General features: G+C 42.5%; 1 protein-coding gene across 1 annotated transcript in view; it reads right to left on the reverse strand.

Annotated features, from left to right (window-relative positions):
• The window catches only part of LOC112221054 (platelet-derived growth factor C), a 74,191-nt gene extending 58,469 nt beyond the window's left edge, over positions 1–15,722 (reverse strand). The window contains exon 1 of the mRNA XM_024383123.2: positions 14,738–15,722. Within this exon, the coding sequence (XP_024238891.1) occupies positions 14,738–14,909 (172 nt within the window). The 5' untranslated portion in view covers positions 14,910–15,722. The remainder of the gene's footprint in view (positions 1–14,737) is intronic.
• Between the last annotated feature and the right edge of the window lie 4,486 nt (positions 15,723–20,208).

Raw genomic sequence — 20,208 nt, forward strand, 5'->3', positions numbered from 1 at the left:
ATTCGAGACATCGGGCGAGGGGCCTTCAGTACCTCGTGGACTGGGAGGGGTACGGGCCGGAGGAGAGATGCTGGGTTCCGGTGGAGGACGTGTTAGATCCTTCCATGTTATCAGAATTCCAACGTCTCCATCCGGATCGCCCTGCACCTCGCCTTCCGGGTCGTCCCCGAGGCGGGTGTCGATGCGCAGCTGGAGCCGCGCGCCAGGGGGTACTGTCACGACTTCTATCGAAGTCGTTGCCTCTCCTTGTTCGGGCGGTGCTCGGCGTTCGACGTCACCGGTCTTCTAGCCATCATTGATCCTTTTTTCATTTTCCATTGGTTTTGTCTTGTCTTCCCACACACCTGTTTTCAATCCCATTCATTACCTGTTGTGTATTTAACCCTCTGTTTCCCCTCATGTCTTCGTCAGAGATTGTTTTATTGTCAGTGTAGTGTGATTGTTGTATAGGTGCGCGTCGGGTCCTCGTACCCATGTTTGTGTGTTTATGTACACTTAGTGTTATGGAGCATACTCCGTGGACTTTATTAAAAGACTCCATATTACACTCCATTTGACTCTCCTGCGCCTGACTTCCCTGCCACCTATTACACCTATGCATGACAAAAGTTATATTTTTGTTTCATCAGACTAGAGGACATTGCTCCAAAAAGTATGATATTTGTCCCCATGTGCAGTTGCAAACCGTAGTCTGTTTTTTTAATGGCGGTTTTGGAGCAGTGGCTTCTTCCTTGCTGAGCGGCCTTTCAGGTTATGTCGATATAGGACTCGGTTTACTGTGGAAACTCATACTTTTGTACCTGTTTCCTCCAGCATCTTGTTGTTCTGGGATTGATTTGCACTTTTCACACCGAAGTATGTTCATCTCTAGGAGACAGAACATGTCTCCTTCCTGAGCTTTATGATGGCTGTGTGGTCCCATGGTGTTTATACTTGAGTATTATTGTTTGTACAGATGAACGTGGTACCTTCAGGCATTTGGAAATTGCTCCCAAGGATGAACCAAACTTGTGGAGGTCCACCATTTTTCTTCTGAGGTCTTGGCTGATTTCTTTAAATTTTCCCATGGTGTCAAGCAAAGAGACACCGAAATTGAAGGTATGCCTTGAAATACATCCACAGGTACACCTCCAATTGACTCAAATAGTGTCAAATAGCCTATCAGAAGCTTCTAAAGCAATGACATTTTATGAATTTTTCCAAGCTGTTTAAAGTCACAGTTAACGTGTATGTAAACTTCTGACCGACTGGAATTGTGATGCAATGAGTTATAAGTGAAATAATCTGTCTGTAAGCAATTGTTGGAAAAATTATTTGTGTCATGCACAAAGTAGATGTCCTAACAGACTTGCCAAAACTATAGTTTGTTAACAATAAATTTGTGAAGAGGTTGAAAAACGAGTTTTTATGACTCCAACCTAAGTGTATGTAAACCTCCAACTTCAACTGTATGTATGTGTATATATATATATATAAATATATATATATATATATATATATATATATATATATATACACACACCCACACACACACAGTACCAGTCAAAGGTTTGGACACACCGACTTATTTCAGGTTTCTTCTTTATTTTACTATTTTGGCATTCTCTCAGACAGCTTCACCTGGAATGATTTGCCAACAGTCTTGAAGGAGTTTCCACATATTCTGAACACTTGTTGGCTGCTTTTCCTTCACTCTAGGATCCAACACATCCCAAATCATCTCAATTGGGTTGAGGTCGGGTGACTGTGGAGGCCAGGTCATCTGAAGCAGCACTCCATCACTCTCCTCCTTGGTCAAATAGCCCTTACACAGCCTGGAGGTGTGTTGGGTCATTGTCCTGTTGAAAAACAAATGATAGTTCCACTAAGCGCAAACCAGATGCGATGGCGTATTGCTGCAGATTGCTTTGGTAGCCACACTGGTTAAGTGTCCCTTGAATTCTAAATAAATTACTGACAGTGTCACCAGCATAGAAGCATCACACCTCCTCCTCCATGCTTCACGGTGTGAACCACACATCATCAGATCATCCGTTCACCTACTCTATGTCTTACAAAGACAAAGACGGTTGGAACCAAAAATCTCAAATTTGGACTCATCAGACCAAAGGACTTATTTCCACCAGTCTAATGTTCATTGCTTGTGTTTCTTGGCCCATGCAAGTCTCTTCTTATTATTGGTGTCATTTAGTAGTGGTTTCTTTGCAGCAACTCGACCACAAGTGCCTGTTTCACACAGTATCCTCTGAACAGTTGATGTTGAGATGTGTCTGTTACTAGAACTCTGTGAAGCATTTATTTGGACTGTTGTCTATTTGCTTATTTGATCTGTTCTTGCCGTTATATGGACTTTTACCAAATAAGGCTATATTCTGTATACCACCCCTACCTTGTCACAACACAAATGATTGGCTCAAACTTTTTAAGAAGGAAATACATTCCAGTTGAAATGCATTGAAATGCATTCCAGTTCACTACCTAATGAAGCTGGTTAAGAGAATGCCAAGAGTGTGCAAAGCTACTATTATTCAAAGCTACTTTGAATAATCTCAAATATTAAATATATTTTGATTTGTTTAACACTTTTTTACTACATGATATGTGTTATTTCATAGTTTTGATGTCTTCACTATTATTCTACAATGTAGAAAATTGTAAAAAAAATAATAAGAAAAACCCTTGAATGAGTAGGTGTGTCCAAACTTTTGACTGGTACTGTATATATTTAGAATTTTTATTGTTGGACATTAAAGACTGTAACACACTTAATTAATCAGCTCCAAGTGATTTTAATTTAAGAAATCTGTTAAAGTATTTCCACACATAATAGAGAGACACATGATCGTATACAAATGTAAGCAAGGTTTGAAATGATTATGTTTTAGTCAAACATGATCTGATTGGTCTTTTTGTGGTCAATTTGCAGTCTACAACATATTTGTAATTATGTTCCGGCCCCCCGACCATCCGCTCAACAAAGAAATCTAGTTGATGATCCCTAATTTAGGTGATGTTGTGCAACCAAGTGAAATGTCTCATTTGGGGTTTTAGGCTGGGTTTCTGTATAGCACTTTGTGACATCGGCTGATGTAAAAAGGGCTTTCTAACTACATTTGATTGATTGATTTTGTACATTTCAGTTTCCTTAAACTGAAGGCTGCAAATGACATAGGCAGACGAGCGCTAAACACTCAGTGTTCAGTTCCCCTTTTAACAGCCTCCACAGGTCATTAAGTTTCTGACTGTCCCAATTCGTCAAAGGGCCCACAGCCTTTTTCATTTAACTGTGGCTGCTAAAAAAACAGGTGCTAAATCATGTGTGTCTGTTTTCCTCCAAAAATAACCTATTGCATAAGACAAATGTTAGAGAAAGATAATACAAAAGCGAAATTATAATTGCAGAAGCATGTACTAAAATGTTTGATTTTATCTTTAGAGTTCATGAATATTCATATATGAATGCACTTACAGAAAAAAATGACTGTCTAATTTCCTTCTAGATGGATGTCTGAGAAACGGTGTGCTCTAAAGCACACTTAAATTCAAATGCAGTCTTAAAAATGCTAATTTCCATCTTGGTAAGCATTGTGACTCTTATGAGAAGAAACTGCAGTTATGTCTAGAGATGGGAGGAGCCCAACTATGACCTCTAAATGACTCCACACATGCAGATGGCTGGTTTTTAAAAAAGGTACAGTAGCAATTGCTTCAGGGTGAAGGGGACAAAGGGCATGTCTCAAAGTTCTGATGTTGGTGCCTCTCTTCCTGTCATCAACTTCAGCTGTTCAAACCTAACAACTCTGGAGGTGAAATAATATGGAGGATGCCTGCTCTTTAACTAGGCAAGTCAGTTAAGAACAAATTCTTATTTACAACGACGGCCTACCGGGGAACAGTGGGTTAACTGCAGAACGACAGATTTCTACCTCGTCAGCTTTCGGTTACTAGCCCAACGCTCTAACCACCAGGCTACCTGCCACCCCATCATTGCAGTAGAGACAAGGAAAAGAAGCCCCAAGGAGAGGACTACTAAGACACCTATAGGGCACTATAATTTAAAGGCAGTTTAATGTGCAGATATTATGTAATTACTTCGATTGACTGAAGTACTTTTTTCCTTTTTTAAAAACCACTATTATTCCTCATTTGTTCTTTAACCATGTCAAATCAAATCAAACGTTATTTGTCACATGCGCCGAATACAACATGCTTACTTACAGGCCCTTAACCAACAGTGCAGTCAGGTCTTTAATAATGTCAGGTCTTTAATAATGATGTCAGGTCTTTAATGATGTCAGGCTTGTGCTAATACCACCTTTCTCCTTTTGTTTGCCTTTTTTATACACTGGAAGGTAAGATTTTCTTCACAGTTGTGAGGTGTTGACGTGTTGTATCTTCAGTACATTTCTGACACACCCTGACTGCCCTCCAGTTCCTCTAGCTGCTTGAACTCTATGAGTGCACTCCAGATGAACGTTTCCTCTTGATTAGTCATTCATCATCTTGAGGAAGTTAGTTTAGTGAGATTAAGAAATCACAGAAGTAGATTACAAATGCATTTTAGGAAATGATTGCAAAACAACATCCATCATAACAATGTCACACCTTGAAAATGTCAAAGAGTATATCTTGAGGCGTTTGAATTTAGCTCCTCCTGTCACACTTTATCTCGGTGAGATATTGAGAAAACAAGCAGAGCCTTGTATGATTATTTTCACAGCTCCACACCATGACATTACACGAGATACCTTTCTCTTGCTAAGGTAACACGCATGTTTCTAGTACCTTCACACTCACGTCACTGTACTGACATGGTTTCAAGTGATATTAGATTAAATGTTATTACTTGGCCCACTTCTTACCAATTATTGTGGTACAGTATGTTAGGGTTATGCTTGTTATGTTGGTACCCCAGGACCACAGTATGTTATTTACTATGTACATAGTATCTGACTCATTACTGGGCCTATAAAAATCCATTGACACCATCTGATCTCCATTCTGTGCCAGATACAAGCCAACTCGATGACCTAAGGCCTGTCAACAGGTGGGAGGGAGACAAATTGTAGAACAAACTGTGTCCCGTGAAGCGGAATAGAATGAAAGATGGAGTTTGACAAATGGGGTGACACATGATAGATCGGGCTTGTCAATGGCATCTCAATAGCCAGCAGGGCTCCTGGGTTATTTTAATTCTGTCATCTAAGAGAAACAGCTGAGCAGATGTTTGGCTTGCCGTTGGGCAAAAATTAAAAAGGGTCCCACACCTTTACTGATAACCGGAGGACCTGTCGTCAGACTGCAATTGATTCAGATAAAGATTGGTTGATAAATTCGGGCCTCCCTTCAAGCGCTGCTGTAGCTCAATCTTTACCTTGTTTTTGGTTTGTCCTTTTACCAGCCTGACTGTATTATCAGTAGCTATGCACGTGTTAGCACTAGCACGGACTGTTGCCAAAGGGATGATAGCCCGTTGCTAATGTTTCCAAATGTATCACCTCATGACTTACACCCTCCTTGCGTTAATCGGATTGGGAGTGAAAAGCCTGAGACAATATTAAGCTTTTTTATATATATCTGATAATGTCATTCGGCATTGTTAGACAGTCATGGCCGCCAATGAGACAGACCTAGCCTTGCTCCATTACAATCAGTCTGCTAAATCAATGTGCCTTCATCAAAAAAAAGGAGATTCCCGAAGACATTGACAGGCCATCTGCACCGTGCACCACACATATCTCCAGAACACAGTTGCTCAAATCATTACAGTGAGTCTTACCGAAGAGCTAACTAACAGCCCACTGTGCATTTCATTCCATTTGGGCTCTGGGAAATGGATACCCCTCCCAGGGGAGCTAGTGTGGGTACTGCAAGGGGCAGCATATGTGTAGTGTACTGAAAACCTATTTGTGCTTTGGAAAAAGCCATGCATTCTCCAAATAGTATGTGTGATTGGGTTACGGACTCCATATGCTGGTGGCATACTGTCATATATCAAATCCCACCATGTGCAAGCCGATATAATCCAGCTACTCAGGACACTGGTGAACCCGTGATTACTGGGACAGGTGCTTTTCTACTTTTCCTATAAATGTATTATGGCTGGCATATTTCTGGTCTTAGGTTAATGGTTTCTCGATTTTTCTCACTCAGTTCAGATGACACCCAAGGCAGAAACAGTCAGGATTTGATTTCTATAGATCCACTTCAATTATAGCATAGCTTAAATAAGTGGAACTGAGCGCAAGCAAGACAGAAACAAAATATGAACCATATTATGTGCACTCATTGTACCTACCTCTAGACTTCAATGTGTGTCAAAGGAACCATGCATGGACCCACAGCTAAGTCATTGAAAATGGCGTGGAACTATGCATGATTAATCATAATTTTGAACTGCATTAAGCTCCCCCACTCACTCACTCACTCTAGCTATATGAGGTCAGGCATGTGAGAACAACTGATGAGGGGCTCCTGTAAAACTCTTAACAGTATATAAGCTCTATACGTGACCCCATAAGAGACAGTGGACGGAATAAAGGGCTAATACTTATTTTCCATGTTCAGACTTCACATCTCAACCTGCAGCGAGAAGTTGATCTTGCTCTGATATCATAATTCATGCGTAGCAGATCATGCATCACTATCTCTCAGAATTACATGAGAAATTAGCTCAGTTGAGATAATAAATGCCTCAAAAGATGTACAGCATATCCAATAACTGTGAGGAGAGGACTTTGTTTGCTGTATTTCAAACATAGTGGCACCTTCAGATTGTTACAATGGAGAAGAACATGCGGGTGGAACAGAGGGATTGGTACCAAATTGATGGGTCAGTAGCATATTTCCTACCAGTGAGTGTCTTTCATCTCAGTCCTGCCACCCTGAATCATGCAAAAAGTGAGGCTGCATTGTTCTTTTTTGGTGTGTGTGGGCTGGTTTGCTGTCTGGTCAATGATTGAAACAAAACGTGTTTACTCACATCTGAGTAATTCATGTTCTGTGAACATTTAGCATAGCGACCACCGACTAGTCCCTCACTAACCAGCTGTGATCTCCTACCAAAGCAATACAACTTTGTTCCCTTCTCTGCAACATGCAAGCACAGAATCAACAGCAAATGTTGGCTACCATGCTGTGTTGTCATGTGTTGCTGCCATGCTATGTTGTCATCTTAGGTCTCTCTTTATGTAGTGTTGTGTTGTCTCTCTTGTCGTGATGTGTGTGTTTTGTCCTATATTTTGATTTAATTTATTTTTAATCCCAGCCCCCATACCCACAGGAGGCCTTTTTCCTTTAGTAGGGCCGTCATTGTAAATAAGAATTTGTTCTTAACTGACTTGCCTAGTTAAATAAAGGTTAAATAAAATAAAAATCCATCTGTATATTAGAAGCCACAGCTGCACAACTTTTCAGTACTTGTCCGAGGTCATGCTCCTTGTCAATCAATCGCAAGGTGACGGCTGAGCCCCACGCAGTGAAGAGGAGATGGAACAGGACACTTTCAAATAGTTCTCTGACAGGGGTCGATGACATCTGCCAGACTATGTAGACATACCCTCCAGAGATGGTAACCAAGGTCAACTCATCACATCTACCCTCTGCCAAAATTGTAAGTCCAATGGAATTCAGTTTGCTTTCAAAACAGCTAATATCCCCCACAGACGGCTTAAGTCTATGTTAGTGCAGGGCTGTTCCAGCGATGTACTAATCGCAGGTTGACGTTTATTGTCATGGGTCTTGCCCTGGAGGCAGAACTGCACGATTTCGGCTAGATCGGCCAGCTCCAAAGTCAAAATTGGCTATATCATAACAATTAATGAAAACTAAAATGAGCTTTTTAGGGATAGACATTGGGAATTGCAGTGTGGTTAAGGTTTGGGTTTAAAGTTAGGGTTAAAATCCGATTTTATGACTTTGTGGCTGTACCAGCTAGTGACCACTATGCAGAGCTGCCTCCTGTACATACAGTAAGTCATCTCAATAAATGCCAACCTGCGTACTAATCCTTAAACACAGTTACAGGTAACCCAAATGTAATAAGTTTGGAAACGTCAATATGAGCTACAATGAGAGGAAGCAACCGCAAGAAAAATGCTTTAATTACCCAACAGTAATGCACTCATTATGCCAACAGTAATATTTACACGCCATATTTAATTCTCTCGTGTAGTCATCTCAGAAATGCTTTCTCCTCAAGACATTTTCCATGGAAATGTCAGCCTATGCAATGTTTCATGTAATGACACAATAGTTACATGTAGCCTATTTCACCTCAATGACCCGAGTAAGGTCAATGTTTTTGAAAATGCCAAATTGATTATTTCAAGTGTGCAATGAGCACATAAACCACTGGCAGAAGTGCAGCTGATAAACAAGAGGCTTGAGGAAAAGATGCTGCCCAGCAGTAGATGACAGGTATTTGCGCTGACAGGTTATCCTGACTTGAGGCAGATTAACTCCACCCTTCATGTCTAGACCGCACCGGGCAGACTTTCTTCTCTCTCAAAAATGTCAATGTTAGCGTTGGGCTATTTACAGTGGCGTGTTTATATGACCAAATTTATGTGCTCTTGATATTTTTGTCTCCTCTGGGAAACGTGGTGCTTGGAGTCAGTGGTCGGCTCAAAACCGAATTGATTTTCAGCTCTAGGCCTAATTCAAAGAAGGAATAGATGAAGAAACACTTGCTATATTGGATGTGCTGTAGCAATTGTTCAAAGGCAGCTGATAACATTCATTAAATTCTACTGCTATCTAAGAATCTCTCTTGAATTTAAGTTTCAATGAGGCATTTCATTTAGGTTTTCATGTCCATTTTCCTGGTCTAGGATTGGTTGGCTTTGTGTGTCGAGAGTAATTAAGTCACAGGTGTAAACATGCAAAAAGTTACAATGAAATTGCCCAAATTGAAGATCTAAAACTGTATTACGAACATAACACTGCTATTCATAATTTGCATGAATCCATAACTGGCATTGACACTCAGCATGCTGGCTATAGTTTGGGTCTGTAAGGCCTTGACTGGTAGATTAAGTTGAGGATACAGATGTTCCCTATCCACATAGTATAGGAAGACTATTCCCCACTTACTCTTTAAAAGGACAAGAAGGGAATGTATTGTGATACAAAAAGAAAAGGAATGCACTGTTACAGAACTGTGGCTGGATGGGTGACCCTCCCCACAGGGACATATCAATGAGAATGTCAAGATTTTTTTTTGTGTCCTTGAAGAAAAGACACTCAGGATGCTGACCTGAAAAGGACATTGATTCTGCTGAAAACAATCGGGCCTTACAAAGTACCTGGGGGTAATGTTGATACTGCAAGTGAGAGAGAAGCCACCGCCTGCCTGGAGAGGCTTTTCTCTGCCAATGCAGAGCTTAAAAACCTGTGACCCAGTTCCCTTGAGAAACTCCCTCCTGCTTGGGGAGAATGTACACTCGCTGCCCAAAATGACAAACAGCAGGCAGGCGGTGGCATGCTCGCCTGCCAAATACAGTTCTCCGACATTCAAGTTGTGCTGACAGCAAAAACATAGACACTGTTATCTACTGTTAGTCCTCACTTGAGACTCTGGGGTGGTGAGAGGGGAACAAGTCTACATGGACTGCTTGTGGACAGACTGACTGTGTTTGGGGTCTCAGTGAGGAAAGGCTCTTGTGTGGTCAGTATATTTTCTGGTCTATTTGTGTTGCAATGTCCTTACAAGTGGGTAAAACATTACCCATTTTACTTTTAGGCATTTTTTTGTTGTCGGTGTAGGCCGACTACCTTAGTGCGAGTAACTAACTGTACATTGCTACAGTACATTAGTTCACCCTGAGAAACTTATTTAGAGAAGCATTTGTACCATATTAAAGAATAACTTGATATTCCAATTCCTTTTGGTGTTGTTTCACCAGTTTACAGCTATCCTGTAATTTCAAATCAAATATAAACTTAAACACTATGGGATCCACTTAACACAACAACAGACTGGTACCGTGAATCCCAGCTGACAAACTGGTAGCTGTCAACAGACTGGGCTAACAGCTATATAAACCACCCTAGTGAGTCCAGCACACATTGGGTAATCATTGCCTGATAGGGAGAGGTGTTACTTCCTAAACAGAGCAAAACATGCAATATGCTGACTTCAACAAATCCCACACCACGCTCAAGGCTATGGGTTTGATTTGAGGAAATTATCCTTGTCTCTGTATGGAACTACACAGTACATTACGTTTTTTTTTTAAGTTTATCAAATCTCCAGATAGATAAGGGCCAGAGATTGACTTGAGATTTGCAAGAATAACTTCAAGTTTGATGCAACTATCCATTGACGTCAACGCATGACACGAAAGTTCCACCTCCATGTATAGCTACATCTCAAATCCTATTCATAGTCTGAAGTGACCTAACATACTACAGACCATTATGCATGTTGGTTCCTTATCGTCTGTTTGTTTGTTTGTATTGGGACCTGTTGAATGCACAATGCACTTCTGTGTCCCCAGACTAGAGGTCAACCGATTAATTGGAATGACCGATTAATTTGGGCCGATTTCAAGTTCTCTTGCGTTCTGTGCAACAGAGTCAGGGTATATGCAGCAGTTTGGGCCACCTGGCTCATTGCGAACTGTGTGAATGTCACGCCCTGACCTTAGAGATCCTTTAAATTCTCTATTTGGTAGGTCAGGGTGTGACTAGGGTGGGAAATCTATGTTTAAATTTCTTTGTTGGCCGAGTATGGTTCCCAATCAGAGGCAGCTGTCTATCATTGTCTCTGATTGGGGATCATACTTAGGCAGCCCTTTTTCCCACCTTCTGTTGTGGGATCTTGTCTTTTTGTGTTGCACTCCTAGCTTTTCGTTCGTTGAGATGTTTATTGTTTTTGGTGGAACATTTATAATAAAAAATTATTTTAAAAAATTACCCCCTTTTTCTCCCCAATTTCGTGGTATCCAATTGTTAGTAGCTACTATCTTGTCTCATCACTACAACTCCCGTACGGGCTCGGGAGAGACGAAGGTCGAAAGTCATGCCTCCTCCGATACACAACCCAACCAGCTGCACTGCTTCTTAACACAGCGCGCATTCAACCCGGAAGCCAGTCGCACCAATGTGTCAGAGGAAACTCTGTGCACCTGGCAACCTTGGTTAGTGCTCACTGCGCCCGGCCAGCCACAGGAGTGGCTGGTGCGTGATGAGACAAGGATAACCTTACTGGCCAAACCCTCCCTAACCCGGACGACGCTAGGCCAATTGTGCGTCGCCCTACAGACCTCCCGGTCACGGCCGGTGACGACAGAGCCTGGGTGCGAACCTAGAGTCTCTGGTGGACCTTAACCACTGGGAGGCGAACATTTATAATTAAAGAAAATGTACACCTACCACGCTGCACCTTGGTCTTCATTTAACGACGGACATTACAGTGCAGACCATTTCTTCCTAACAAAGAGAGCCAACTTCGCCAAATGGGGGATGATTCAACAAAAGCACATTTGCGGAAAAAAAAGCACAATCATTGCACGATTGTACCTAACCATAAACATCAATGCCTTTCTTAAAATCAATACACAGAAGTATATATTTTTAAACCTGCATATTTAGGTCAAAGAAATTCATGTTAGCAGGCAATATTATTTTTGGAAATTGTGTCACTTCTCTTGCGTTCAGAATTTTACATAATTATGACATAACATTGAAGGTTGTGCAATGTAACAGCAATATTTAGACTTGTGGATGCCACCCGTTAGATAAAATACGGAACGGTTCCGTATTTTACTGAAAGAATAAATATTTTGTTTTCGAAATGATTGTTTCCAGATTTGACCATATTAATGACCTAAGGCTCGTATTTCTGTGTGTTATTATATTATAATTAAGACTATGATTTGATAGAGCAGTCTGACTGAGAGGTGGTAGGCAGCAGCAGGCTCGTAAGCATTCATTCAAACAGCACTTTCCTGCGTTTGCCAGCAGCTTTTCGCAATGCCCTCAAGCATTGCGCTGTTTATGACTTCAAGCCTATCAACTCCCGAGATTAGGCTGGCAATACTAAAGTACCTATTAGAACATCCAATAGTCAAAGGTATATGAAATACAAATGGTATGGAGAGAAATAGTCCTATAATAACTACAACCTATAACTTCTTACCTGAAAATTTTGAAGACTCATGTTAAAAGGAACCACCAGCTTTCATATGTTCGCATGTTCTGAGCAAGGAACTTAAACGTTAGCTTTTTTACATGGTACTTATTGCACTTTTACTTTCTTCTCCAACACTTTGTTTTTGCATTAATTAAACCAAATTGAACGTTTCATTATTTATTTGAGACTAAATTGATTTTATTGATGTATTATATTAAGTTAAAATAAAAGTGTTCATTGTTCATTCTGTATTGTTGTAATTGTCATTATTACAAATATATATATATGTAAAAATCAGCTGATTAATCGGTATCGGCTTTTTTTGGTCCTCCAATAACAGGTATCAGTATCGGCGTTGAAAAATCATAATCGGTCGACCTCTACCCCAGACAACCATGCATACGTGAAAAGCTACACATTTCCATTGGCCTGTGAGTCCTATTAACCCCCCGTAATCCCCTAATCTGTCTGTTTCAGAACAGCAGCCCCTGTGATCATTGGCATGTTCCTCGGCTTCCTGGACTGGTGCTGAAAGAGGCTACACTAGATTATCCCTAGGTAATCTGCATCTCGTACTAAAATGTGCAGCTGGGTTCTTGAATCTTTGGAAAAATTGTTTCAGAAGTTTGATTTTGAGGCAGTTTCATTTGGCTGAAAATGTAATGCCAACACTCACTTATCAACCGCAAGATCGTGGAAAAGACACTGTAAACATTTAAGCATATTAACAAAATGTTAATTCATCAAGAAACAATCCAACCTGAAACCCAAAGTTTAATAAGCTACAATACAAGGTGAAGTGGTTTAATTAATGGCTGAGCCTCCCTCACTGGAGATGTGAGCCAAGTGGAACAGAATGACAATGACATGGCCGATCGTTACTGCCTGACACACCTAGCGATTAGGACTCCATCTTCTGTAATAAAGATTAAAGCATATGTATCAGGTTGCATAACAACGGTCAACAACAACAGTTCTCTTGGAGAAAGTTACTGTAGTACAGGGACTGCACTAGCAGCCATGCTGAGACTGATAGTATAGGGACTGCACTAGTAACCATGCTGAGACTGATAGTAGAGGGACCACACTAGCAACCATGCTGAGACTGATAGTAGAGTGACTGCAACTCTCCCAGGACTGTCACTCTCCCAGAAACCACCACTAAACATGCCAGATAGGGCTAGCTTTCAGTATCAAATTGTCGCCGAGCATCAGCAATCAACCACACTGGAGCGCTGGTGAAACACTCACACGTCAGAGCCAAACGTTAACATTAGCCAGGGACTTTATTCTCATTCAATGTGTGGCCACTGTTTGCCAATGGAGGAGCTGCATGCAGGAATGTGAGATATGCAAATTAGGTGTTTGAGGTGAAGGGTAGCCTAGCGGATGGCTGGCAGTTCGAATCCTGGGTCTAACGGGGTAAATGGGGTGGGAAGTGAGCTAGCAATCAGAGGGTTGCTGGTATCAAATCCTAGATGCCATTGCCTGCCGTTGTGCCCTTGAGCAAGGCACTTAAAACCCCACAACAACAGGTCCCCGGGTGCCCAGTGTGGCAGCCCCCTGCACCAGTCCAAAACATGTATATGTATGTGTATGTATATGTGCCTTTCTGAGGGGTTGGGTTACAAGCGAAAGTCACATTTCGATTGGACCTTATGTGCAATTGACCAATAAATGAATCTTACTCTTAAGAAGAATGCTTAATGTTTTAAGTAAGACATAGGGTGACATATGACCTTCCACAACATGAGGGGGCTGTGCATTAGAAACAATTTTGGTTGTTAATGACACTGTAATTATATGGTAATGACGCTGGTAAGTATTGAATAAACAAAGTTTGAGATAGTGAATCAGTATTAGTGTAAAGCAAAAATCTGCAAACAGTTTACATATAATAAACTAATGGAAAGAGTACATTGCTATAAGCTGCCTAGTGTATGCTTAATCAAATAATGTTAAATTAACTGCAAAATTACCTGGATGCAAAGGCATAGGCCAGTTATGAATTTATGCACAGGTGTGCACATCCATGCACACAGGCACACACACACACCTCATCACAACAATAGCTTGATTCCAAGTTCCACATGCTGGAAAGAATAAATGATTTGCAGAAATTATTAATTGGACAGTCTCTTAATGTATGTAATAATGTATGTATGTCTTACCGCCATATTTATTTGACTTTAAAAGGGGAAATAACAATAAAAGAAAAAAACAATTTGACAGTCTAAACCAGTGGGGTTCAGAGGATAAGCAAATTACATCACCTGGAATGACTACCATTGAATGAATGGAGCCTTTTACAATCATAGAGAAAACCTCTCTCAGGGGACATTACATTTCAGAGGGGTTTCCCCCTTAAACACACACCGGCACACTTGAAAGGTAAAGGTAATAATATCCACTTCCTATCCTGGATAATGCTGTTTGGACTGAATAAAACGTATTCATTCATTGCTGTTTAAACTCAAGCAAGATGTGCTTTGTAAGAGGAGTAGGTTTGAGTTCTGGAAGTTTATTGTTAAAGTCCTTTATTTCCAACTCAACCCATGTTAAAACTGACAGCTAAACACACATTCAAAACACGCAACTTACCGTTTTGTTCCTTTAAACTTGGTTGTTGGAATTTGCTGGCATGACTTGATTCAGCTTCTGAGCCATGTTGTTGGAGAAGCGATACAAACAGGATTAATAATGGAAGGATCATTTGGATTAGTGGCGGACAGCGATTACAAAACACTGTTGACGAGACGTTTAGTATCACCATGCAAAAACGTTGTTTGGATGACAACAATGCTGTTTTGGGCAAATTTGTAGCGGATAAACGCAGAGTAAAATCGACATAATCTCATTCAAATACAGAGTCCTTTGAAAAAAAATGAAACTTCAAAAAAAATCCCGTAATATCCACAAAAGGATAACTTTGAAACCAACGGCCGTCTCGCACGACAAACTGGTTCCGATACAAGTGCGCACCTGTAGGGTATATGGAAAATGGTCTTGGAAGTTAGAAAGTCACTGCTGCGCTTGAACTAAATTACATATCCACTTTAAAGTTCCATCAAAGGCACCAAATTACTTATATATTGAGTGAAATAAATCGTAAATGCTTAAATCTTAAACTTTTTGTCCAATGAGAAGTGCGATACTGTTGCCTGCGCGCGACATTCATTAGTTTCCAAAGTCTCCGCCGTCTGCAAGTCCAATCCACAGATTTGCAGGCATTACAATAAACTTCACATTAACCGCAGATACCACAAGAGTGCAGTGCAATTCGATACAGTTTGTACAGTGGATGATATTGCAGAGCACACATAACTCCAGTTGTTTGGTGAGGTCTTGGCTCGGTGGCTGTTGACTGGAACTAAACTATGCTGGAGACTGGAGCTAAACTGTCGCTAAAAGTGAGACGACAAGGTCTGGATTTTTGGAAAAGCAGACTGCCAACTGAGCTGACGACACAACAGGTGCTATACAAAAAGTAAAACTTTCTAGTGAAGAAAACTACCCGGAAAGTTAACTGTTCAGTTGCTGCAGCTCTCCTGGTGTATGTCCAGCTCTCCTGGTGTATGTCCAGCTCTCCTGGTGTTTGTCCAGCCAGCACATTTGGTTCCTTGGAAGTTGTGGGAACATACGTGTTTGGTTTCCAGTTGGTTCTGGGAACAAAGCCATAAAACGGGTAAAACATAATGTTTTGTAAACATTCTGAGAAAGGAAGTGAACATTTCGACCTGTTCTGGGAAGTAAATGTTTAAGTTGCAGGGAGGTTCTCAGAAGGTTTTACTATAGTTAACGTTACCTGAAAGTTTTCCTGGGAGGTTTTATTGACACTCTGTAGGGAGGAATCTTTTGGGCAATTTGGAGTTTTTGGAATAACTTCCTTAAATCTTTCACTGAATGTTTCAATGAGACTTTTAATAACACTGCTAGCTTATTTTGGGTTAACCTTCAAACTCCATGCAAACTCCATGCACAGACAGGGCACATGGAAATTAATTCCCAGGCATTAATCCTGCAAACACATTTATTTTTTATTGTGACACGGCATGAGTGAAATTTTAACCTATAATCTTCTGTTCTGTATTTGTCATTTAGCAGACACTCTTATCCAGAGCAATTTACAGTTACTGCATTAATTTTAAGATAGCTAGGTGGGACAACCACAAATCACAGTCAAAGTAAGTACAATTTTCTGTAATAAAGTAGCTATCAAGTCAGACCTAGTAAGGGGGAAAAAGTAAAGTGTGAGTGATAGTTCTCAGGAAGTTCACAAAAGGGGGGTGCTGTGGGATAATTTAAGACACTTCGAACAGGCAGGGTTTCAGATGTTTTCGGGAAGATGGGCAGGGATTCTGCTGTCCTAGCTTCACAGGGAAGCTGGTTCCAGCATTGGGGTGCCTATAACCTTCTGTTCTCTATCCATGGAATTATTCCAGTGCCCCACTAGGATGGAGCTAGCGTGCCATGTTTTTTTAATGCATACAAAGCTGTTCATTTTAGTCTATTAAACAGACCCCATTTCAAAGGAAACAAGATCAGGTGTGGCCAATTACTGGGCTCAGCCATCACATCTTAACACACTTAACAAGATAGAGGATAGAGAGAGTTCTGTTGATGCTGAGAACGGAATGTACAGTATACGTTTAAGTGATAATGTCAGAGAAGCCGGTGTTTGAAGGATATATTGGCACGGGTATTGTTAGGCCCGAGACGAAGTCGCCAATATATCCTCCAAACACCGGCTTTGAGGGCATTATCACTTTTTTACAACGGGTTACCAACATATTCAAATAATGATTGACATGTTCTCACTATAAATGTTATCCTTCCACAAGATATAGTCCCGACCCTAATCTAGGGTTGCTACCCAAGCAGGCTGGTCGTTCGTTCTATCGGTTTGGTTGCTAGAGACGCGACCCATTCGTTCAGTCTTTTTGTTCTGTATCGCTCGTTCTAAAAGTTCCATTGCTATACTGGCTGGCAATGTTCTTATCCCTTGCTTGCTAGCTAGCCAACTATGGCAAATGTACAGTCACGTCAAAAAGTGCAGCCAGAATAACTGCAAAGTAGTAGTAGTAGTTAGCATTTGTTTAAGCTGTTTTCTAGAGACATTTATTTGGATACATCCATAACAATGAGCTAATGAAGTGTGATTTCGCCTGGCATAAAAGATATGCTCACCGGTCAGGACACTGTATTGTTTAGAGGAGCTAGCCAACAATATAGCTAACACAATCACTTCAAACTGAAGCTGGATACAACTAAGGGCTGTATCCAGGCACTCCATGTTGTGTCTTGCCTAAGAACAGCCCTTAGCCGTGGTATATTGGCCATATACTACACCCCCTCGTGCTTATTGCTTAAATAACATTTTTAGAACATTCTCTGAACATTACTAAAGTTTTTTTGTGATTTCTATGGAAAGTTTTCTTAATGTTCTCTGAGCAACTTGAGAACATGTCTTTAAATAGGACCATGAGGAAACCTGTAAGAAACATTAGGCTGAAGTATTGAAATTCCCACAGAACAACATTGTTTCTTAACATTCTTGTTAAGGTTTTCTTCCTCTTCCTCTGAAGAGGAGGTGTAGCAGGGATCGGACCAAAATGCATTGTGGTTATTATTAAACATCTTTAAAAAAGATGATAACAAAGAATACAAAAACAATAAACGTAACGTGAAAACCCTGAACAGCCTTATCTGGTGCAAACAAACACAGAGACAGGAACAATCACCCATGAAACACTCAAAGAATATGGCTGCCTAAATATGGTTCCCAATCAGAGACAACGATAAACACCTGCCTCTGATTGAGAACCACTCTAGGCAACCATAGACTTACCTAGACAACTCTACTATACCACAATCCCATGACCTACAAAAACCCCAAGACAAAAACACACCACATAAATAACCCATGTCACACCCTGGCCTGACCAAAATAATAAAGAAAACACAAAATACTAAGACCAGGGCGTGACAGAATTCCCCCAAGGTGCGGACTCCCGCACACCTAAACCCATAGGGGAGGGTCCGGGTGGGCCCGTCTGTCCACGGTGGCGACTCCGGCTCCGGCGCGGGACGTGGACCCCACTCCAACATAGTCTTAGTCCACTTACATCGCGTCCTAGGATTGGCGACCCTCGCCGCCGACCTTGGCCTAGTAACCCTAACCAAGGGCCCCACTGGACTGAGGTAGCTCGGGACTGAGGGATAGCTCTGGACAGAGGGGTAGCTCTGGGCTGAGGGGAAGCTCTGGTCTGAGGGGAAGCTCAGGGCTGAGGGGAAGCTCAGGGCTGAGGGGAAGCTCAGGACTGAGGGGAAGCTCAGGACTGAGAGGAAGCTCAGGCAGGTTGATGGCTCTGGCAGATCCTGGCTGGCTGGTGGTTCTGGCAGATCCTGGCTGACTGGTGGTTCCGGCAGATCCTGGCTGACTGGCAGCTCTGGCAGATCCTGGCTGACTGGCGGACCCTGGCTGAATGGCGGATCCTGGCTGAATGGCGGATCCTGGCTGAATGGCGGATCTGGAAGATCCTGGCTGACTGGCGGCTCCATGCAGACTGGCAGCTCTGGCTGCTCCTTGCAGACTGGCGGCTCTGGCTGCTCCTTGCAGACTGGCAGCTCTGGCTGCTCCTTGCAGACTGGCGGCTCTGGCTGCTCCTTGCAGACTGGCGGCTCTGGCTGCTCCTTGCAGACTGGCGGTTCAGACTGCTCCATGCAGACTGGTGGCTCTGGCAGCTCCTTGCAGACTGGCAGCTCCTTGCAGACTGGCAGCTCTGGCAGCTCCTTGCAGACTGGCAGCTCCTTGCAGACTGACAGCTCCTTGCAGACTGACAGCTCCTTGCAGACTGACAGCTCTGGCAGCGCTGAATAGGTGGGAGACTCCGACAGCGCTGAACAGGCGGGAGACTCCGGCAGTGCTGAACAGGCGGGAGACTCCGGCAGCGCTGGAGAGGAGGAAGGCTCTGGCAGCGCTGGACAGGCGAGGCGCACTATAGGCCTGATGCGTGGTGCTGGCACTGGTGGTACTGGGCCGAGGACACGCACAGGAAGCCTGGTGCGGGGAGCTGCCACCGGAGGGCTGGTGCGTGGAGGTGGTACTGGATAGACCGGACCGTGCAGGCGCACTGGAGCTCTTGAGCACCGAGCCTGCCCAACCTTACCTGGTTGAATGCTCCCGATCGCGCTGCCAGTGCGGCGAGGTGGAATAGCCCGCACTGGGCTATGCAGGGAAACCGGGGACACCGTGCGCAAGGCTGGTGCCATGTAAGCCGGCCCAAGGAGACGCACTGGAGACCAGATGGGTAGAGCCAGCTTCATGACACTTGGCTCGATGCTTACTCTAGCCCGGCCAATACGCGGAGCTGGTATGTACCGCACCGGGCTATGCACTCGCACTGGAGACACCGTGCGCTCCACAGCATAACACGGTGCCTGCCCGCTCTCTCTAGCCCCCCGGTAAGCACAGGAAGTTGGTGCAGGTCTCCTACCTGGCTTCGCCATACTCCCTGTGTGCCTCCCCCCAATACATTTTTGGGGCTGATTCTCGGGCTTCCATCCGCGTCGCCGTGCTGCCTCCTCATACCAGCGCCTCTCCGCCTTCGCCACCTCCAGCTCTTCTTTGGGGCGGCGATATTCTCCAGGCTGAGCCCAGGGTCCTTCACCATCCAAGATTTCCTCCCATGTCCAGAAATCTGGATTTCGTTGCTCCTGCTGCCGCTGCCTGTCACCATGCCGCTTGGTCCTTTTGTGGTGGGTGATTCTGTTGAGGTTTTCTTCTTCCTCTTCCTCTGAAGAGGAGGTGTCGCAGGGATCGGACCAAAATGCAGCGTGGTTATTATTAAACATCTTTAATAAAGATAACAAACAAAACAATAAACGTAACGTGAAAACCCTAAACAGCCTTATCTCTTTTTTTTAAACAACAAACGTAACGTGAAAACCTAAACAGTCTATCTTGTTTTTTTTTTAATATAAAAAAATAATTTATTATCTTCAATACCATTCATTCTTTACAACTCATAATTTTCATACATACCCAAATAATGGTATTTTAATTTAACTAA

Source organism: Oncorhynchus tshawytscha, linkage group LG21, assembly GCF_018296145.1.
Source record: "Oncorhynchus tshawytscha isolate Ot180627B linkage group LG21, Otsh_v2.0, whole genome shotgun sequence".
In the NCBI taxonomy this organism is placed as follows: Eukaryota; Metazoa; Chordata; class Actinopteri; order Salmoniformes; family Salmonidae; genus Oncorhynchus; species Oncorhynchus tshawytscha.